Raw genomic sequence first — 23,437 nt, 5'->3', positions numbered from 1 at the left:
CCACTTGGGGAAAAAAAAAGATTCTAAGGAATTCCTTGTTTCTTGATTAAAGAGAAGGCATTGAATATACTGTTCCTTGGCAGCCTTTTCAGTGTCCGGTTTTTTGGTGTGTGTGTGTGTGTGTGTGTGTGTGTGTGTGTGTGAGAGAGGGAGAGAGAGAGAGAGAGAGGAGAGAGAGAGAGATCAGCTGTATTGAGAAGAGAACGTTTCCTGTGTTCTCATTTTATTTACAACATATTTTACGCTTAATGGTAAGCAATGAAAAATATTTTTAAAACTCATTTCTAAACTCCATAGCTATTTGCATATTCTTGGTTCAAAATTGGATTAGCTCATTTCAAAATTGTCCAAAGCAGAAAAGTGCGTCAAAAAAAAAAAGTGCAAAAGTGGAAGGTGTGTGGAAGAGGGGGTAGTATTATACGGCAGTATATAACAAACTCTATATTTTGAGTGGAAATGTTGGGGGTCGTCTTATACGCCCAGTCGTCTTATACGCCGGCAAATACGGTAGTCTATATTTCTAGGATCTGTGTGTACTGTGGTTTCCTGACCTGTTTATAGGTTTCTCATGAGGTCAATGAGATGTTCTAGGATTCTCATTTTTCTAGGTATATTCCACAGTTTGATTGGTTGACACAGTCAAAAACATTTTATAATCAATAAAGCACATATTGACATATCTTGGTATTCTCTGGCTGTCTCAATTTCCAGCATGCATCAGCAATAATGTACCTTACTTTTTGGCCTTTTCTAAAGCCGGTTTGAACATTGGCATTTCTTTTTCCTTAATGGGCTCTAATCTGTGTTGAATGTTTTGCTAATGTGTAAAATAAAAATGATAATGTATAATATAGTTTGCCCAATTTGTTAAGTCTCATTTCTTTGGTATTGGTATGCAGACTAACTTTGTCCAATCTGTTGTCCAGTGGGTCATTCTTCAGATTTGCTGGCAAAGCTTGGTTCAAATCTTTACTAACTCTTCTTTTGCTTGCTGTGTTCCTGTGTTGATAGTTCATCAATGTCAGCGTTCCAGAGAACCTCCATTCCAGTCAATAATTCCGAGATTGTATTTTCTGACGTGATAATGTCTGAAGTACTGATCTAATTTCATCTTCCAGTACCAGAGGTTGTTATAAGTAACGAATATATTCTAAGGTACTGTGGACGTTGACTCTATTATACAGTATTTCAGTCAATATAGTCTTTCCATCTTTGATCTTTCAATCGGCAACCATTTGTTCATTGTAACATATCAATTTAATTGAGAATTGAACTCAATTCTAAGTTTTCGGAAGATTTTTCTCATTTTTCCGTGTCTGTTTTCATCTTCAATGTCTTTACAGGTGTGATAATACTGTTTCATTTCTAACAGCTCTCTGACATTAAGTTCTTTCCTGACATATTTGTCTTTCTCAGTTTTGGCTTCTCTTCTCTTCTTGGCAGTTTGCATAGTTTGTTCTGACATCCAGCTTGGTTTTGTCTTCTTCATTAGCTTATTTTGAATGTTGTACTTGAGCAGTTCATGAACAGTTCCACAGCCAGCACCTGGTTATATAGCCTGACTTATATATAGCTGTAATTGAGCTCCTCCATTTCCTTTCAGCAACAATATAAATTTGACTTGTATGTACTCCATGTGTTGAGATCCATATGCCCCCCGCCCAATTGTGGGGTCCTGAATAATATGGCATGTCTATTTTGCTCCAAGTAGATAATGATTATCTTGAAGTGCCGTAGGGATCCCACCTAGCAGTAATTTGACCCAGACTTTGCTCTTGTCTCACTTATACATGATTACATTTCTAATTATCAAGCTGTGTTTAGGTCACAATGCAATACTACTAAAATAGCACTTAGAAGTTTAGACTGGCCCTTTTCTAATGCTTTAAAAATGTGTTAGTTACATAATTAGGAATCATAAAGCAATCATGCCTAAAAACAGCGGAAAAAAATAAGAGCTCCCAACTGTGCAAAAGAATTTAAGAATGGCTGATATGTTGTTCTGTGCATAGCTAGTTAAATATTCTGAATAAATATTTGTACTATATCACATGTCTCAAAAGGTATTTGTTACTATTTTCCAACGGTTTGAATTATTGATAGATATACCGTGTTTCTCACATAATAAGGCCGGGCCTTATTTTTTTTTGACCCCCGAAAAACCAGCTAGGCCGTCTTTTCGGGGGTGACTTAATTTTCCCCCCCTTGCATCCTCGGGTGGGCGGGCGGCGACAGCTTGGATGTTCGGGAGACCTTCCACCACCGTTAATTTCCCTTCTCCCTTGCTGCCGTAGCGTTACAGCAACGCCGCGGCGTTTGGCGCAGCCACGTGCAGCCAGTCAGGGCTCCTCCCTGCAACCGGAGCCCTGAGGAGACACTTGCTCAGGCGCTCCTGTGGCCGCCTTCCCTTTGCCTTCGAAGGTAAAGTGAATTATTTTAAAACCTCTGCTCATCCTATCAGGGCTGCACCGGAGCCGTGCGAGCTGAGCAGAGCTGGGAAAGCAAGCCGGGGTGTTTCCTGGTTCTGCCCAGCCCGTACGGCTCTGCGCGGCCCTGGCGGGATGAGCGGAGGTTTTAAAATAATTCACTTTACCTTCGAAAGCAAAGGGAAGGCGGCCACAGGAGCGCCTGAAGCCAAGTATACCAACAACAAAAGGCAAATCCTCAAGGTGGGCTGGAGGGAGGTGGCTACGTGCCCCCCGGGCTGCTTCAATGCAAGGTCCTGACTTGCAGCATCCTGCCGTTGCCGCGCGTCCTTTTCGCCGCCGCCTCCCTCTCCGACTGCAAAACTCGTGTGCTTCGCCAAACGCTCCGAGCGAGGCGAGCTCTTTTATACATAGAGAGAGAGGGAAAGACGCCGGCGTGCTCCAAGAGGCTGGCTCTTTTCTCTAGCCGAGGCTGACAGGAAGTGCCTCCAGGGCCGTGGCAGGCAAGCCGCGGGTGTTTCCTGGTTCTGCCCAGTCCGCACGGCTCTGCCACGGCCCTGGCGGGATGAGCGGAGGGCCCGGCGGGGAGGCACTCGTTGCCTTGGTGACATTTCGGGTGCCTCCGCCGCCTCCTCGCCCATCGCAGGTGGCGGCGGCAAGCAGCGGCGCTTCGCTGAGGGAAAAAGAAGACAGCGCAGCCACCTTGCTTGCTTTCCCACCTGCCCACCCCAGATGGCCTCAGGAGCGGCGGCAGTGGCAGCAGGCGCGCACACTCCTGCCGGCGAAGGGAGGAGAGGCGAGGAAAGAGAAGGGAGTGCAGCAGCAGCGGCTGTCACAGTATCGTCTCATAGCGGGGCAAGGCTGGCAAGCTGAGGTGGCCGCACCAGAGAGCGTCACTGCCGACCCCGTCGTGAGGATAAAGGAGCGGGATAGAGATTCAGTCAGATGTCAGCCTCGGCTAGAGAAAAGAGCCAGCCTCTCGGAGCACGTCGGCGTCTTTCCCTCTATGTATGAAAGAGCTTGCCTCGCTCGGAGCGTTTGGCGAAGCACACGAGTTTCGCAGTCGGAGAGGGAGGGGCGGCGGCGAAAGGACGCGGCGGCAACGGCAGGATGCTGCAAGTCAGGACCTTGCATTGAAGCAGCCCGGGGGCACGAGCCACCTCCCTCCAGCCCACCTTGAGGATTTGCCTTTGTTGTTGGTATACTTGGCCAGGCGCTCCTGTGGCCGCCTTCCCTTTGCCTTGAAGGTAAAGTGAATTATTTTAAAACCTCCGCTCATCCCGCCAGGGCGCGGCAGAGCCGTACGGGCTGGGCAGAACCAGGAAACACCCCGGCTTGCTTTCCCGGCTCTGCTCAGCTCGCACGGCTCGCGCGGCCCTGATAGGATGAGCAGAGGTTTTTAAAATAATTCACTTTACCTTCGAAGGCAAAGGAAGGCGGCCACAGGAGCGCCTGAAGCAAGTGTCTCCTCAGGGCTCCGGTTGCAGGGAGGAGCCCTGACTGGCTGCACGTGGCTGCGCCAAACGCCGTGGCGTTGCTGTAACGCCACGGCAGCAAGGGAGAAGGGAAATTAACGGTGGCGGAAGGTCTCCCGATATGAAGTGCTCCACCAACGCAGGCAGCACCATATCCGGGCATGCAACAAAGTACTTCCTAACGGCAAGCCCCCCGCCATTCCCCCATTTCGCATGTTTAATATGGGCCTTAATTTGGGGGGAGGGGCTTAATTTGATTTTATGCCAATAAATCATGCTGGGGCTTCCTATTGGTGGAGGCCGTATTGTTGGAGAAACACGGTATTATAGTTTGTTGCACAATCAGGCAGATGTTTAGACTGGATTTGGCATTTTTGTACACCTATAGAATAAAGACAGACAAGTTGGCTCTGTGAAGCTGCCACAATACTCCTCCTTCAGGCATGGGGACAACACAATTTGCCTCATATAAAAAAGACACTTCAGGTCAATCTAAGACCTCATCCTGGCAGTTTTGTTAGCTTCTACTTGTGTCAGATGAGACTGTAGAGGAAGTGAAGCAATGTTGATCAGGCAGTTTTTGATAGTCTGAATCAACTTTGTGAAAATGAAACACTTCTTTGAAATTTTGTACAACCTAACTATGAAGGTTACCAGATATTTTTTCAAAGTTAAATCCTGAATTCCAGAAACTCAGTCCAAGAATGTTAATGACATCCCCAATACCACAATAGAAATGAATACCACAACTACTGCTAATCATGTTAGAAATCAGAGGGAGGGATTACAGGTGAAACTCAAAAAATTAGAATATCGTGCAAAAGTTCATTTATTTCAGTAATGCAATTTAAAAGGTGAAACTAATATATGAGATAGTCTCATTACATGCAAAGCAAGATAGTTCAAGCCGTGATGTGTCATAATTGAGATGATTATGGCTTACAGCTCATGAAAACCCCAAATCCACAATCTCAGAAAAGTAGAATATTGTGAAAAGGTTCAATATTCTAGGCTCAAAGTGTCCCACTCTAATCAGCTAATTAAGCCATAACACCTGCAAAGGGTTCCTGAGCCTTTAAATGGTCTCTCAGTCTGGTTCAGTAGGAATCACAATCATGGGAAAGACTGCTGACCTGACAGTTGTGCAGAAAATCATCATTGACACCCTCCATAAGGAAGGAAAGCCTCAAAAGGTAATTGCAAAAGAAGTTGGATGTTCCCAAAGTGCTGCATCAAAGCACATTAATAGAAAGTTATGTGGAAGGGAAAAGTGTGGAAGAAAAAGGTGCACAAGCAGCAGGGATGACCGCAGCCTGGAGAGGATTGTCAGGAAAAGGCCATTCAAAAGTGTTGGGGACTTTCACAAGGAGTGGACTGAGGCTGGAGTCAGTGCATCAAGAGCCACCACACACAGACGGATCCTGGACATGGGCTTCAAATGTCGTATTCCTCTTGTCAAGCCTGAACAAACAACATCAGAAGCGTCTTATCTGGGCTAAAGAAAAACAGAACTGATCTGTTGCTTCTTTTTTTTAAAAAAAAACAAGTTTTATTAATTTCAAAAACAAACAAATCATCATCAACCATTACATATTTGAACCTTTTTCCATTATAAATTTTACAAGTCAGATAAACCTTAACTTATACAATACAGTTCTATTTTAAACCATTTCTAAATAAGCATAAAAACATCTCTTGTCCTCTATTTCTTTCTGACTTGATTATCGTCATTCTCTTTCTGTGTTTCTAGAAGGTTTCACCAATACTTCTCAAAAACATAAACAGACACAAACAAACATATAAAAAATCTTTTAGTAAAGTAACTTGGCCCCCGGTACCTCTCTTTATATGGGCTTTAATTATATTCATGCTCATCTTGTATCTTCTATATATACTTCTCCACACATTTCACTCTTCATAATTCTATCTTATTCAATCCATCTTAATTTAAATCATTATATTTGTATCTTTTGCCCATCCTTTATTATCCCTCTATCTCATTCCTTATAAAAAAAAAAAAAAGAATTTCTCCTGAAATCTCTAATCAGAGTATGATGCCTTTCTATCCTCTCCCTAAATATTAGATTAACATTTAAAATAACACCTAATACCCAATCTGATTCTGCTTGGTACATTCTATCTATTAATTTTTACTTTTAATAACAATAAAAACAGAGTAATAAATCGAAAATGTTTAAATACATAGTATCCTCCTAAATACGTAGTTAAATAATAAATCTAAATAATAAATCTTATAGCATTCTCATTGCCTTTCCCTTCAATATTTTATTACGTTTTAAAAATCAATCATTATTAAACATTTCAACATTTTAATTTCTTATTAACTCTTAAGCCATTCTAATTTTCTATTTCTAATACAAATATTACAATACCGTCTTATGTACCTTGCAAAATCTTTTTTAAGAAAATTTATACTTCACCCTTTATCCCTAAAAAAGATTCCTCTTTTCCCATCCAATTTTAAAACTTTGTGGCTTTTCTCCGCCTTTCCCCTTTCTTTCTTCCCCCACCAGATCTTCCTACCCCACCTTCTTCTAACCTCTGTCTTGCTGGCAACCCTTCTCTGTTGTATTCCCTTTTTCTCTTGTTTGTTATCATTGTATTTATTTTGCATCATATTTTTCTCTTTCTTAAATGTTTTTTTAGATCTTAAGTCCTTCATTTTCCTCGCTTTCTTCCTTCCTTCTTTCTTAGATAAATTTTGGGATTCATTAAAGATGGTGTCTTCGTCTTCTTCTTGTTGTTGTTCCATCTGTCGCATTGTCTGTTCATAGTTAACCAGCGCCATTTCTAAAAATAGAAAAGCTTTTTCCATACCATCTTTACAGGCTGCTTTTGTTTGCTCATATTCATCCCTCAGTTCCTCAAAGGAGAAAGCCATTATAAATCTTTTCTTTTCTTTTTTCCCTCTTTCTTCTCACTCCAACCAAAATATTCCAAAAGAAAAATAAGACAATCCCAAAGTCCACAATCCTCAATCAATCCAAGCCAAGCCAAAATTTCCTCTTTCTCTTCCAGGGGTAGTATCAGACAAAGGAAAAAGAAAATCCAAATCTGTGTTTTGAAGCCTTATTAAAATTTTATTTCTGTCTCCAAATCCTTAAGGCATCTCCTCCAACAAAATCCAACCAGATAAATATATTTTTTGTCCTCTCCCTTCCGACTTATCCCATAAAGCTAGTTTAACCTGAAAAAAAAACAGGTTTCTCAATATCCGTTTGTTAATTCCGTCGGGAGGGAGAGTAAACTTTCCTTTCAGCACCTCAGAATTGCCGCTTACTTTCTCTTGTGGAAAGAATCATCCAAAAAACCATCACTTCCAGGAATTAAATTAAATATATCTCAGAGTCCTGGACCGACCAAGAAGACTTTCACTTTTAAAAACTTTCTCCTCTTCCTCCTGTGCATACTTGCCCAGCTGCCGGCTTCTTTGTGGTGGCCATTACGGACCGCCGCTATGCCGTCTTGGTAAAAGGGGGTTCTGCCGGCCAGGGAGGGGGTCTGCAACACCCCCAAACCCTTTTCCGGATCCCCCCTACCTTCAGCTGCCCCTGCAGGGCAGCCTTGCTCCGCAGCCTTTCGGATCGGAGCCCCAAAAGCGGCTAGCGCGGCAGGGATCGCGCAGCTTTGCGAATCCCTACTGCTCGCAAAGCCGACAAACCGGAAAATCATAACTGATCTGTTGCTTCTGATGAGAGAAACTTTTGCATCTCATTTGGAAACCAAGGACCCAGAGTCTGGAGGAAGAATGGAGAGACACACACTGCAAGATGCTTGAAGTCCAGTGTGAAGTTTCCACAATCTGTGTTGATTTGGGGAGCCATGTCATCTGCTGGTGTTGGTCCACTGTGCTTCATTAAGTCCAGGGTCAACGCAGCCATCTACCAGCAGATTTTGGAGCACTTCATGCTTCCTTCCACATACGAGCTTTATGGGGATGCTGACTTCATTTTCCAGCAGGACTTGGCACCTGCCCACACTGCCAAAAGCACCAAACCCTGGTTCAATGACCGTGGGATTACTGTGCTCGATTGGCCAGCAAACTCGCCTGACCTGAACCCCATAGAGAATCTATGGGGCATTGCCAAGAGAAAGATGAGAGACGTGAGACCGAACAATGCAGAAGAGCTGAAGGCCGCTATTGAAGCATCCTGGTCTTCCATAACACCTCAGCAGTGCCACAGGCTGACAGCTTCCATGCCATGCCGCATTGAGGCAGTAACTGCTGCAAAAGGGGCCCAAACCAAATACTGAGTACATATGCATGCTTATACTTTTCAGAGGTCTGATATTGTTCTATGTACAATCCTTGTTTTATTGATTGCATGTAATATTCTAATTTTCTGAGATTGTGGATTTGGGGTTTTCATGAGCTGTAAGGCATAATCATCTCAATTATGACAAATCATGGCTTGAACTATCTTGCTTTGCATGTAATGAGTCTATCTCATATATTAGTTTCATCTTTTAAGTTGCATTACTGGAGTAAATGAACTTTTGCACGATATTCTAATTTTTTGAGTTTCACCTGTATAAATAGGAAGCATTACTGTTTAATAGGGTGCTTAAACTACATTCATACAACACGCTACAATGGGTTAAAATGAAGCTTCTGAGAATTCCTACATCATATTCTTGTCCTTGATGTTAAAGGATAAAACATCCATTTATAGGTAGACCTTGACCTGCAACTGTTCATTTAAAAATGATTAAAAGTTATGACAGCCTGAGAAAAAGTGTTTAATGACCTGTACTTTATGCATGACTGTCACACCAAACTGATGGTCACATGATTGCAATTCAGATTTCTGGAAACATTTGCTACTGGTTGCAGTATCCTGTGGTCACATAATCACACATTGCAACTTTGTTGTCCATTTCGGGGGGTGGGAATCCATTGGGAAAGCTGGATTTGCTTACTGACTATGTGGCTCACAACAACTGCAATGATTCACTTAACAACCATGGAAAAAATGGTTGAAAAATCAGGTCCAGACACGTGATGATTTGCTTTATGACTGCCCAGATTTATTATCAAAATTCTGAACCCAACTGTGATCTTAAGTCAACAACTACCTGTACTTGTGCTACTGAGAGAATTCTAAAACTTGTTTATAAGAAGCATTTTCTCTCAGGAAATGTACGCTTCTTGAAATAAGTGACCATTGTATTGGGAAAGACAATATTCTAATAATTTATAAGAAAAATCAGAAAACTAAGAGGATGTAAAATGCTTATTAACTTAACTTTGGAATGTCTTAAGGAAATGCACGTTGTTGTCAGGATCAACCTGAAACAAATTTATACCCATGTGCTTTATATCTGGCGGTCATATTCTTTGTAAAATTAAACTAGAAATAATTCCATAAGCTCGGTTTTCATTTATATGTTTTCACAAAAGCACAAGTATTAGATGACGAATACCAGCAAGTGGCAGTATTTGACAAAAATCAAGATGAAGAGCAGGAAAGTTTCAAAGGAAGTCTCATTTGTAGGTAGTATAAAGAAAGTAGCAATAATAGATTTTTATTTGACGAAAATGCATTTTTACTGCTCAGAGGCCTTACATTTGATATTGTTTAATTTTAAAAACCAGGGACTAGGAATCCAAGAGGAAGCATTCATTAGCATTAACGTGATTCTACTGGTTTGTAATACAAAGTAGGGAACATGTTTTGGTCAATAAGCAAGACACACTGCCTCTGAGGATTCCTATTTAAAAGTCCAAATTTTTCAAAAAACCTGTTTTATTTATACAATTGACTGTAACATAATAATTAGAGATCATTTTTTTCTCACCAATATTCACATTACAAAAGATATTACTTGCTGTTCACATTAAAAATTCATCATGTGAATATATTTAATATCTGCTGTTCCAAAGGTTGGGTATTATTTTTATACTTAATGATAGAATCCAAGACTCCTGCTACTTAGATAAAAATGTTGTATTTCTGCTTTGCATAGCTGACCTACTGTGGCAACAACTTGCTGAAGTTTGAAGACAGCAGTGATCATGATGGAAAATGATATCATAAAGATTCTCCGAAAGCAGGAGAATCATTCCTTTGTCACACACTTTGTTGATTTCTACCAATGTCTTTGAGTAATAGTAATAAATCTTTTTGGCCCAAAACATGTCTGCTCCATTTCTTCTACTTTTGGATACAACTTTGACAACTGCAGCAGCTTCTAGAATGTCTTGGACAGTGTCTAGAATCTAGCTATTTTCCTACTTAGTATTAAATTTTGTTCCAGAAAAAAAATAGCTATTTTCCTTATTAGTGTGGGTCAATAATTAGTAGAAAGGCAGAGTGCTTACAGTAACTCCCAACATTTCATCATGTCCTCATAAATATTATTAATTCAGGACATCCTGTTTCAGGCTCAAGATAGTATAAATACAGCTCCAGTTGTAAATTAGGCCTTTCCAGTATTGTTTAAGATTATTCAGCATAAAAATATATCATGTTGCTTCTTACTCCCACAGAAAACAGGAGCTAACTTCCCCTTGTCTACTACCAACAGATTAAAGTTAAATGTAAAACTATAACATCTGCTCAGATTTGTTCAGTACGCTTACAGATAGCACCATTGGCAACCCTGCATATTGTACAATCATCAGAAAGGGCGTTGGTACTTACCTGACGCCTGTTCTTTTTGAGCTGTGAAGAGCATCCAGTAGTGAGAGGTGCTTCAGTCTCCGCATGTCTAGGCTGGGCTTAATTTGTGGAACGCTCCTCCTCCTCCACGGTACTCCTCCCCAGCGTTCCCCAGTTTTGGCGAAGACGAGATACTTAACTGCCCTCGTCCTCAATGTCCTAACAACTCGTTGGCCGAAACAGGACCCCACCAGATGGAAAAAAAGGGGGTGGGGCTGGATGCTCTGAACAGCTCAAAGAGAACGGGCGTGTCAGGTAAGTACCAACGCCCTTTCTCCCATGAGCTGTTCAGAGCATCCAGTAGTGGGACATACCAAAGCTTGGCCTGTCCTACGGGAGGGACTTCGTCTGGCCTGGAATCTCCTGGTCCCTGTGGACCCGTTGCAGAACTCTTCTGCCAAAGGAAGCCTCAGCGGATGCAAACACATCTATTTTATAATGTCTAATGAATGGCGATGGAGAGGCCCAAGTTGCGGCTCGACAAATTTCAGTTATTGGTGCCTGTGTGGCCCACGCTGCCGATGTTGAATGAACTGTTATGCCCCTGGGCACCTGCAGGGATTGAGTCTGATACGTTTTCGCTATTGTGGCCCGTAGCCAACGGCCTATCGTGGAAGGTGAGACCTTGCATCCCTGAGTGTTGGGCTGAAAGGACACGAATAAGGCCTCCGTTTTTCTGAAATCCGCTGTGCGGTTGATATATATTTGCAATGCTCGCCTCATGTCAAGTCTATGCCATTGCAGTTCCATCCCCTGGGATGGTCTGGGGCAAAAATTAGGGAGTATCAGCTCTTGTACCCTATGAAAAGCTGAGTTTATTTTGGGTATAAATGTAGGATCAGGGCGAAGGACCACCCGGTCAGCATGGAAAACACAAAGATCTTGTCTGATAGACAAGGCTGCAATCTCCGAAATACGACGAGCAGAAGTGATCGCTTCAAGGAAAACTACTTTATACGTCAGAAATTGTAGACTTGATGATTTCAAGGGTTTGAAAGGGCCCTTAGTGCGACAAGGACCTTGTTAAGATCCCAGGTGGGATAACGATGCACCGCTGGAGGGCATAAATTTGTGACTCCTCGAAGGAAAGTCCGTATGCATGGATGATGGGAAAGAGAAAATAGGCCTTCACAAGTGAGAACTGACGCCAAGGCCACCACCTGTCTTTTCAATGTATTAGGTGATAATCCCTTGTCAAGTCCCTCTTGCAAGAACTCAATAATTTGAGCCACAGAAGGAGAGGTGGGATCAATTCGAGACTCGGTACACCATTTGCAGAAACTGGACCATGTGGCACTGTAAATGCGAGTTGTTGAGGGGCGTCTGGCAGCTAGGATAGTGGCGATAACTCTGTTGGAAAACTTTTCGCTCTTCAGACAACTCCGCTCAACCTCCAGATGGTCAGGTGCAACCATTGAGGGTCCGGATGATGAAGGGGCCCCTGAGTTAATGAAACCCTGGCTGGCGGGATTCTCCATGGAGCTGATATGGAGAGACTGCGGAGGTCTGCAAACCATGGCCGTCTGGGCCAGTAAGGAGCTACTAGAAGTAGTTCTGGCCTCTCGTCTAGCAATTTCTGGATGACCTTGGAAATCAGTGGAAGGGGCGGGAATGCATACAGGAGTCCCGGGGGCCAACGACAGTGGAGCAAGTTGAAGTTCTCCACTCCTTGTGAGGGGTACCTGGAAAAAAATCTCGGGAGCTGAGTGTTGAGGGGGGAAGCGAACAGGTCCACCACCGGCTGTCCAAATGTCCTGACCACTTCTTGAAACAGGGAGGGATGGAGGCGCCACTCCGATTAATCGATGGTGGCCCTGCTCAGCCAGTCTGCCTGTGTATTCGATAGACCCGAAATGTGCTCTGCTCTGATGGAAAGTAGGTTGGTCTCCGCCCAATGACACAAGCGCGCCACTTCTCGCGTTAGATGTTTCAACTGTGTGCCCCCGTTTGTTTATGTGAGCTTTGGCTGTTGTTGGTCAGTATTAATATGTGCTGATCGCATACCTGAGGAAGGAAGCTGCGGAGAGCCAGATGTACTGCTCGAAGCTCCAGCCAGTTTATGCTGCACAACTGTTCTATGGCAGACCAGCGGCCTTGGGTTGTAAGCGATTGAACGTGAGTTCCCCATCCAAACAGGCTGGCATCGGTGGTGATAGTAAGTCTGTGTGGCTCCTTGAAGAAGCAGCCTCTGTTGATGACTGGTCTGGTCCACCAGAGGAGAGATATGAGGACCTTTGGTGGTACCCTGACCTTGTGTTTGGAGTTGCCTCGGCCGGAGCGCTGGTATGGAAGCAGGAACCACTGGAGAGATCTAGTGTGGAGCCGGGCCCAAGGGATGATAGAGATACATGAAATCATCTTGCCTAAAATTTTGATAGATCAGCTAGGGACGCCCTCTTAAAACCCCTGATCTCTTTAACTAATTGCTGAATGCTGTTTAGTCTATCTGGTGACAGGTAAACCTTGCCTCCCACCGTATCTATGACAGCCCCCAGGTAGGTTAACCAAGTCGATGGTGTTAATTGACTCTTTTTCCAATTTATTGAAAAGCCATGTTTTCGTAGGGATTGTAATGTGGTTTGAGTATCTTTGACTGCTTGATGGGCGGAAGATGACAAAATCAAGATGTCATTGAGATAACACTGGAGTCATACAGGGATGTCCCAGAGATGAGCAGCTAGTGCTGCGAGAACCTTCGTGAAGGTCGTAGGGGCAGAAGCTAGTCCGAAAGGAAGGACATATTCAAAATGGTGGTTATTATAACAGAATCTCAGAAATTTATAGTGGGAAGGCCGAATAGGAATATGCAGGAATGCCTACGTCAAGTCTATGGACGTGAGGACGTCACCCTTTCTGATGCCAAGTAAGCTAGATTGCAGGGTATGCATTTTAAACTTGCGATATACTAAGAAACGGTTGAGACGTTTCAGGTCTAATATCGCTCTCCATCCCCCCAAACTTTTGGGAACAACAAAAAGATATGAATAGAAACCTCGCCCTCATTGAGTGGTAGCTACTGGTTGGATGGCTCGTATATCCAGTAGGTGTTGGATAGCCGATTCCATGAGATTATGTTTAACCGGGTCTCTGGAGAGAGGGCATGACATGAAAAAATCTGGGGGAGTGGATTGAAACTCCAGCGCAAGGCCAAATCTGATCGTGTCTCTGACCCAGGAATCAGAGGTTGAGGAGTCCCATTGGTCGGCAAATAATTTAAGGCGTCCGCCAATGGGGGTTGGGTCCCAGGAGTTATCTTGGATGCTGAAAAGGCCTGTTTTCTGCTCCCTGAAAGGATCTTTTGGATTGACCACCCCTTCTGATCCTATCCCCAAAGTTGGGCCTATCTGGCTGCTGCCCTGGTCTGAGTGAGTGATGGTGGTCTCTGATATCTGGGTGAAAAGGATCCCTGGTAAAAGGGTCAAAAGGATCCCCTCCAAAAGGACTGAGGGTTTCTAGGATCTGACTTCCGAAAAAGGGAAGGAAGAATTTTCTTTTTGTTACGGGTTTCGATTAGTAGCGGATCAAGGGAAGGGCCAAACAGTCTGTCTCCCACAATTGGGGATGAAGCCAGCTTGCATTTGTGCTTAAAGTCGGCTTGCCAATGTTTTAACCATAGCAAGCGTCGCGCTGTGACATGTGAAGTAATGACCCTGGCTGAAAACTTGACTGCATGATAAGTTGCGTCAGCTGAGAATTCAGCAGCTGCAATAAGTTTACCAATATCTTGGTGCGCTCTAAGGTTAGAATTAGGGACATGTTCCTGTAAGAGGCGGAGCCATCTGAGAGACGAACAGGTGAAGAAGGAGGCGGCCATGGATGCTCTGATGGCCCGTGTCAGACTGATGGGCTCTGCGTAGCTCAGCCCATTTTTCCTCCAGCTTTAATGCTTCCAGTGCATCACTTGGAATGGGGGAGGACACTAATCCCACTATAGGTTGATCTACCTCGGGAGTATTCAATAATTTTGGGAAATCAGGGGCCAAATTGAAATATTTCCTGGCATATCCAGGGGGGGCTGAGTACACCGCTGCAGAGGCCCACTGCTTCTGTACCAGGTCCGAAAACATGGGAGGAACTGGGATCACTTCTGCTTCAACTACTGGTTGGTCGAAAATCAGATCCTCTGGTCCCTCTTCCGAAGGAGTTGGGGTGGTGGAAGGGGTCGACTTGTTTAGGCGTGCAATATTTTTTGCCTTAAACAAGAGAGATCTGAAAAGCTGTGGGCGGAATAAGCCTGTAAAAACAGGTTGGTCAGGAACAAGACCCTCATCCTCAGACATTCCCCTTTCTAAGGGGTCTGCTTCTGACAGGGGCTCGCTGTCATGTATTGATCCTGATTCAATCTCTTCCTTTTGATCAATTTGATCCACTTCTTTCTCCTCCTCCTCCTCCTCCTCCTCCTCCATCGGCCCTTGGAGGGGGACCTCCCCCTGTAAATGTACCTGGGTATGGTGCTCCTCTGACCTGGTCAATGACCTCAGCGATTGGGAATCATGATCGGTGACACAGGATATTCCCTGGTCATAACTGCGTGTTGAAGACCTGCTGTGATTCCCTGGCGGATTGCCAGCTCCATCCAGGCTTTCATCCTCTCTGGAACCTCCTCAGTAAGACTATCACCCTGATGAAGACCAGCAGCCGTCGGAGTGAATGTGGCTTCGGGAGCCCTTCGCATGGTCGGTGTCCCAGGCACTTGGGCCTGTTGGCCTTGGGGAGCCATGCTGCGCCTGGATGAGAGGGAGAGATCTAGGGGAGGAGGAGGGTGGGAAGAGGTAGATGGACCTGGGCTGGAGGAGGGGAAGTCCTGTGAGACCTTGTGCGCCTCCTGAGTGCACTTATCTATCTGTTTTTGTAAAGCTTTATGGCGCCTGGTAGTGTCCCTTTCTGAGGCTTTAGAATTCCCCTTAGCCTGCTTAGGTTTGTGTTGAGATTTGGCTTTTGCCTTCAAGGATGAGGTCTGAGAGCTGCTACCATCTGCCATTTCGATTCAAATTGGAATTGCAGTATGCTTGTTATACAATGCAATACGGTGAAGGCAGTTGGCACGCCCAGGGGCCTGATCTGAGTATAGACCGGTTGCCCTGATGATGATTTTGCCCCCCCTTTTTTTGAATAATACTTATCTAAAATGAGTCGTATCTCAGTAACAATATTTTATTGAAATTAAAATATTATACTGAAGAGAAAATTATTATTATTATTACACTAATATATATATATATATATATATATATATATATATATATATATATATATATATATATATATAATGTATAAGAATGTTAATTAAGTGGCATGATGTTGCATGCAGAGAAAAACCTAACAGCCAAATTGCGAATGCCTAAAGGCCCATATTGATAAGGGTAGAGGCCTTCAACAGCTTCCCTGCACAGGCAGACACAGGCCTGGGTGCTCGCTGTTGTGCCGCTGGGTTGATTGGGCTGTGAGGGTTAAGCCAACAATTGAAATGTAAGAATAGCCTTGAATGGAGAACAAACCAAGACGAGGGTATAATGGTTCCCAGAATATCTGAAGGGAACCTCTGCTCGAGCACAGCTACCTCACACAGTACAAGAAGGAATACGGGCGTGCGCCACGAGGTCTTGAAAGAAAAGATGGCCTCTGACCGTTAATCTTTTGGCGTGCTCCTCAGCAGCAAACTCCAGCCTTGTAAATGAATAGCCTCCTATGGCTTTTTTTTTTTTATGAGGCTAAGCGGCGGGGAAGGGTGGAAGGTACCAAGTGTTTGAATCCTCCACTCCAAATGGCGTTCAGAGGGGGGAGAGCGTACGACTCAGTTTGGAGCAAAACTCACGCCGCTGATTGATTAAAGAAAACGCTGCAGCAATTGGTCGAAATGGCAGGGGTAGAAATATCGGCTGTGGGGAGGGGCGCGGGCAGCACCAAAGCCTCCTTCCGCTTTGGGGCGCGAATTGGCGCTTCCCTAAGTCGGACTTGTCTGGCTGCGATCTCTACAATGCAAGCCAACTTGAGAAATCGGAATGGAATAGAAGGCTAAAGACAAGCTGATTAACTGTCAAACCTGCTGGCAACGAAAGAATTTTTCCTGTTTCAGCCAAGGAAGAATCACAAGCACTGCCTATCTCTCACGAGGCTGAGCAAAAACTGGGGACGCTGGGGAGGAGTACCATGGAGGAGGAGGAGCATTCCACAAATTAAGCCCAGCCTAGACATGCGGAGACTGAAGCACCTCCCACTACTGGATGCTCTTCACAGCTCATGGGAGAAGTGACCCAGTTCACAGTGACCCAGCAACGGTATTAGACTTTATGGTATTTTGTGCAAACAACACAGCATTTTCTGATGAATGAATGAAATGTCACCTAAGCTGGGTAAAGTCACTGTTTTGGAAGACAAATGGAATTAAAGACTGGAGCAGCCACAGATACACATGTACAAGCACAGCTTTCAACCTTACCTTGGCAGCTGTAGTCTTAGTATAAAGCACTGAATGCCTGTGAAAATACTCACAAACCTTCCTATTATTCTGAATCTTGATAAGCATTGCTTACCAAACTGAATATTCAAAGATGCATCATTGTTTTATGTGAAGATTTCTAAAGCAGCCAAGTCCATGGTGATTGTCTGAGTGGTTTCCACATTGCCCTTCTTCAGTGTAGCTCTATACGAGGTGCATACAACCTCTGTGTTGACATGATTTGCATTCATAGTTTCAAAACCCTACATGGCTTAAGGCCAGGCTATTTGATGAATGGCCTCTCCCCATGACATCTATCCGGCCCATCAAGACAGGAAGGCAGGGTATGAAATAGATCCCAACAATTAGGGATTGTCATCTGATGGGATCACAGAAGTGGCAGTCCCTTCCTTATGGAACATAATTCCCCCCCCCCCCACAAGTCCCGTTGGCTCCCACCATGTTGCTTTTTGAAAAAGGCCTTAAAAATTTGGTTTTGTCCGAGGGCCTGGGAACCACAAATGGCAACGGAACCGATCAAGTGGATTGTGGCTGCCATGGGAGGTGGGGTGGGGTGTTTGATGGGTTTTTATTAAATGATGGATTTTTAAAAGATGTACAAGCTGCCTGGAATCATCTACTGTGAGTTGGGTGCTATATAAATTTGTTTAATAAATAAAATAAATTTTGATAAACATCCCCTACCTCCACTCCTGGGGTTGGATTCATGTTTCTCACAGGATACTATGGATAATTTTAAGTCATTAAATATAAGTTACATAAAACATCTTTCTGCTTATGTTTTCGGCTACAGACATCCATAGTTAGATGAATAGTTGGAAGTCTAAGCTTTGCTATTGCCAGAGGTGGGGAAAAACATTTACCAGAATTAAATTATTCTGTGAGGGAAAAGTCTACTTCAGACAACTTTGGCTGTTTCATACTTGTATATTTCTTTTTCAAATAATTGCTCTAAAAACTGTGAAATGAGAAGGAATAACTACATAGTATTTTATTGCTGAATGGCAATAAGAATCATTTCCAAAATTCCAATAAGCATCATTTTTCTTCAAAGTTCTCAGAACTTTAAGTACTGATCAAACCTCATAAAGTACAGGTAGTCCTCGACTTACAACCACAATTGATTCCAGAATTTATATTTGTTAAGTGAGTTTTGCCCCATTTTGCAACCTTTCCTTGCTAGTTATTAAATAAATCACTGCAGTTGCGAAATTAGTCACATGGTTGTTAAGTGAATCTGGCTTCCCCATTGACTTTGCTCATCAGAAGTTCACAAAAGGGGATCACATGAGCCCCGGACACTGTGACCGTCATAAACATGAACCAGTTGTCAAGCATCCAAATGCAAATCATGTGACCACGGGGATGCTACAATGGCCATAAGTGTGAAAAATTGTCATGTCGCTTTTTTCAGTTCCGTTGTATCTTTGAACAGTCACTAAATGGACTGTTGTAAATTGAAGAGTACCTGTAGGTGGGTTTTTCCCCCCAGAACAAATAATATAGTCCAAATACTTGTGCAGAGTATACTGAGTAAAACATACTAATTCAATCATCTCCATATGCATAGAATTTCCAATTCAACATTTTCTTGAAACATTACCTCTCTAGTTACTTTGCTACATATTTCATATTGGATTTCCCTTAAGCTGGAAATATGAAAGAAACTTAGCAAATGAGTACCTTGCAACATGTATTCCTCCTCAGTTCACTGTAATAGTCATAGCTAGAGCCAGGCTTAAGAAAAATCTGGGTGAATAATGTAGGGAAACCAGCAACTGCAGTTTGTTGCTGCATGAATGTAATGCAGGGATAAGCATTTTTCTTTTGCACCTATGGGATTTGAAAAACATGCAATGCTTTGCTATGGAGATTCTTAGTCATTCAGGTCATGGTTGTCCCAAAGGTGCTTTTTCAAGAGGCAACTGGACTTTCTGATTTTTCTTAGAAGACATTTCGCTTCTCATCAGAACTGAAGAAGCTTCTTGGATGAAAAGTGAAACGTCTTTAAAGAAAAATCAGAAAGTCCAGTTGCCTCTTGAAAAAGCACCTTTGGGACATACAATGCTTGAAAATGCTGTCACTGGAGTCTTTGCAGAGAGAGAGAGAGGGAGGGGGAGAGGGGAGAGAGAGGGAGGGAGAGAGGGAGAGAAAGAGGGAGAGAGAGGGAGGAGAGAGGGAGGGAGGGAGAGAAAGAGGGAGAGAGAGGGGGAGGAGGAGAGAGAGACAGAGAGAGAGAGAGAGAGAGAGAGACTTTTGGCTTCATGCAAGGAAAGCAGCAGAAGCAGCAGAAGTCTTTCTTTCTCTCCCCCAAACTCCACCAGAAATGAGTGTTTGTGAGATTTGTTGTGCCAGCACAGCCTCTTGGAGCAAGATGCCTTGCAGGGTCCCAAAGACTCATTTATGGCAGAGTTTGGAGGAGAGAAAGAAAGACTTCTGCTGCTTCTGCTGCTGTCCTTGCATGCAGCCAAAAACAGAAGAAAGAAGCGGAAAGGTGGCCAGGCGAGACGTGTGGGGGAAGTTCCCCCCTCCACCCTTTCCCCCTTCCCTTCACTATGTGTTGTTCGCAATGCAAGCGACGCAAGCCTTGTGTTCCTGCGCAGCCTGGGTTAGTTAGTAATTGCATCTCGTGCAACGAAATAAAACACCATCTTCAGTGCACATCATGACCATAAAAATAAACCCAAACATACATCTTCACACTCCACATTAATTGCTTGTGGGGGATTGCTTTGGGGGTGACATTTCTCTGCGGACCACCAAAATTTTCTCGCGGACCATCAGTGGTCCCCAGCCCACTGGTTGGTGACCACTGCTCTAGTGCTACTGGCTGCTGCTGCTTTGTTGGGCTGCTGCTAGGGTCATGTGATCTTCATTTAAACATACTGTGACAGTTTGCTAGCCACTTTTGCAATCCCTCATTTTCTCCACCACTTAGGAGCAAAGAGTTGACTCCTGCAAGAGTGGACATACCAACTGGAAAAATGAGAACACTGACAGGTAGACAGGTTTCATATGTCAAGGAAGCTTTGGTTCTCTGCAGTCACAGCTTTCCTTTCAAGTAATGGAAGCACCAAGCAAGGTCGGAGGCCTCCTCAAGCCTACTTTATAAGCAGGAGCCAAAGTCTATGATGTCTCTTCGGTATCTACTTTCATTCCAACTCCCAAGTTCTCAGAACTGATAAAAAGTTTCCCAAGGAAGCTCTTTGGGAGACTTGAAAAATAGTTTTGAAGCAGAAACGAGGACCTAAATCATGGTCACCAAGAGGCTTGGAGGCATTTTTACCATGTGAGGAGTTTCTCTCGTGACACAGGCACCTGAGGATTGTAACCCGGGAATTTTCCTTTTGCGATGAGAACTGTTGTATTTATTTATTAGAAAATTTATATTGCCTATTCGCATATGGCGACTCAAGGCGGCTTACAGGAGTATAAAAACATCACATATATATAAAAAGAAAAGAAAATAAATAATAATATAATAGCCTCCCGCCCCGTAAGGACACGCGCACACACAAACACCCTTCCATTCAATCAGCATGAACGTGAGGGACTTTCGCACATCTCCTCTTCCCGGTACAAAACAGAAATCCCGGGAGAGAAGTCTTCGAGGCAAGAGCTGGGCCGGGAAAGAAAAAAGACCCCGCCCTTTCCCACAGCTTTCCCGGGAAAGCTTCCTTCCTGGAGGTTTTGAAGAACAGCCTGAGCAATCGTTTGACCGGGAAAGTATGAGGTCTCCTGCCTTGAGCAGTGAGGTTGGACTAGAAGACCTCTTAAGATCCCTCCAGCCCTCTGAATCTCTGTTCTTTGCCTCAGCAGTCCTTCCCTCAAACTGCAACAAGGGAAGGAGAGCCACTTTGCGCCGCTTCCCCTCTTCCCGGCGCTCGCCCTCCTCACAGCTGGCGGGAAAGCAGGAGCGCGCGGGGGGGGACTGGCCTCGGTCGGGCTCTTCCGCGCCTTCCCGAGGGACCAGGGCGAAAGCAAGTCCAGCTCCTCACAAGGCAGAGAAAGGAGCGGAGGGGAATCCGCGACAGGGCCAGGCTAGCCGGCGGGGCGGTCGCTTCAGCAGCTGCCCACCCCCCCATCTCCTCCTCCCTCTCCGGGCCGAGTGCTGGGGAGGTGCTCGCTGCCGCAGCCTCTCTGCCCGCGGGGTTAGTCGGACAGTGCGAGGATTGCCGCCGCCGCCGCCGTTCCTCCTCGCCCCCTGGCAGTCTCTCTGGCGCTGGCGCTCGGCGGCATGGCGGGGAGCCTCCCGGGACTCTGCTGCGGGCTGCTGCTCCTGTTGCCGCTGGCTTCTCCGCAGCAGCCCCCGGCGCCGGCCCCGCCGCCGCCGCCGCTGCTCCAGCGGGGGAGCGTGTGGTGCCCCAGCCGCTGCCTCTGCTTTCGCACCACGGTGCGCTGCATGCACCTCATGCTGGAGAGCGTCCCGGCCGTGGCCCCGCAGACCACCATCCTGTAAGTCTTTCGGGGCGGGGGAGAAGGGCACCGCCGAAGCCGGGGGTCGTCCTAGGTGCGGCCCTTTGTTTGCCGCTCGAGGGGCTCTTGCGGGTTAAGGAGGGGAGCTCAGCTGTGGGCTTTCTTTTGTTTGCTCCGGCCGCAATTTTCGTCGTTTGCTCTGCGAGTTCTTTGGCCGCCATCCACCAGCTCCAAAAGTTGCAAGGCGGTGATAGATCCACGACCCGGCGACGTTAAGTAGCCTTTAAATGGAGTTTTTAGCTGTGGGAAACTCGGAAAGGATTCGAGAGTTGGCGATTTTCCGGCTAAAAGTTAGCGTTGAAAAGTTAACCGCGTTTGTGACTTGCCTGGATTGTTTCCACTGTGTTCAATAACGGCAGGGGCTTCAGTTGAATTCGTGGTGGGCTTTTCACTGCACCAACTCCAACAGAAAAAGCCTTATGTGATTTCGTTTTTCGTAGTCGTTTGGTTTAGACTTTCTTTTCTGAGTGTTTGACCTGTAAGCTTTTGTCTTTTTTAGGCACTTAACCACTAAGGCAAGCTTGTGCATCTTTTCCAAAGGCTTCGAAAAGTCTTTGTTCTACACTAGTGGCTTTCTACTTAACTTGAATTCAGAATATATGTGGAAAGGTCTGATGGGATATCCTGAAAATCTTATAACTAGGCACAGTTGTAATTTTTATGCGTATATTCTCATTATGGGAATGTGACTTTTGTATATAGTTTGTATTTGGGCCAAGGAGTTGGGAGTTTCACATGTGCCTTCAAAATTTTTGTAAACAAAACAGTCAGACATGAATATTTGTATATGAATTTTAATTTTACCTCCTTTCCCCATTATAACCAGTTACGATTCATGTTTTAAAATATAAATCTTATCAGTGGCTTTAAGTATGACATTTTTCACCAGAGAGGGAAACAACTATAAGGAATACTCCATTGACAGGGGTGTGTGTGTGTGTGTGTTTAAAAGAATCTAAAAGTAGGTGTGTGTGTGTGTGTGTGTTTAAAAGCATCTATAAAACAAGCCTACTGTAGGTGAACAGTTAAAAATGGTGCTTGACAGTTAACATCAGTGCTTGACTTCACTATTTGTAATCACATCCATTTGTATGCAGTTATCTGGAAGTGATCCTGTAGTCTCAAAATACTGAGATACATCTGTGTCCATTTCCGAAAAAGATGCATAAACCACCATCCACTTACCTTTACACTTATATATTGTATGGATGTGAACAAGATAGTTCCACATTTGCTAGAGTCCTCTAACCTAAGTCCTAGTCACTTAAGAAACACATTCATATAGTTCACTTGGCAGCAGTACAGAAATGACTTGTCACTGCCTTCTCGAAATCTTTTTTGTTGTTTCCCTATGTAGCCTCCAGTTCTGAGATTAAAAACTAAAGACATCTGCTCTTTCATATTGTGGTAATACTCTCACAAAAAGGCATAGCCTGAATTGACTTTCCCCAATTCCAAATGGGATGGACTCCTAACATTTCTGGCACCTAGCTATATTGGCTGGTAATTTAAGCTATGTTGTCCAAGTATGTCCCAGCATATTTGGACAACAGTGGAGAAGGTATTAGTGTACTCCATATGGAAAATTGCTTCAAAGTTACAGGAGTTAAAGTCTGCAAGAGCCAGTTCTTTACAGGCTGCTATATAAATATTTTAAATTTTCTGGCAGCCAGGTATCTGGGATTTTCCAAGAATTGACTTTTGGCATTTTTTTTAAAAAAAGTGTTTTCAATTATTTCTCTTTTAAAAATATATAACTACAATATATACAAAACCATTGATTTTTTAATTACATGTAATGTTCATGTTCTTGTGCATCAACAAACTGTAAGACTCCAATGTTCAACTTTTTGACTTTTCAGAAGTATTTCTGTCAGACAAGAATTACTTTTTCTTTATTTATTTATTCAGAAATAA

General features: G+C 44.2%; 1 protein-coding gene across 2 annotated transcripts in view; it reads left to right on the top strand.

Moving 5' to 3' along the window:
* The first annotated feature begins 21,146 nt into the window (after positions 1–21,146).
* The window catches only part of PXDN (peroxidasin), a 91,437-nt gene continuing 89,146 nt past the window's right edge, over positions 21,147–23,437 (top strand). For both annotated transcript variants that reach the window (XM_026665292.2, XM_087945935.1), the window contains exon 1: positions 21,147–21,499. In XM_026665292.2, coding sequence (XP_026521077.2) covers positions 21,282–21,499 — 218 coding nt within the window. In that variant the 5' untranslated portion in view covers positions 21,147–21,281. The remainder of the gene's footprint in view (positions 21,500–23,437) is intronic.

The sequence above is a fragment of the Notechis scutatus genome, chromosome 1, assembly GCF_049901735.1.
Source record: "Notechis scutatus isolate UNSWTSFEM ecotype Mainland chromosome 1, rNotScu1.2, whole genome shotgun sequence".
Taxonomy (NCBI): Eukaryota; Metazoa; Chordata; class Lepidosauria; order Squamata; family Elapidae; genus Notechis; species Notechis scutatus.
This window is presented reverse-complemented; position numbering and strand designations above follow the sequence as displayed.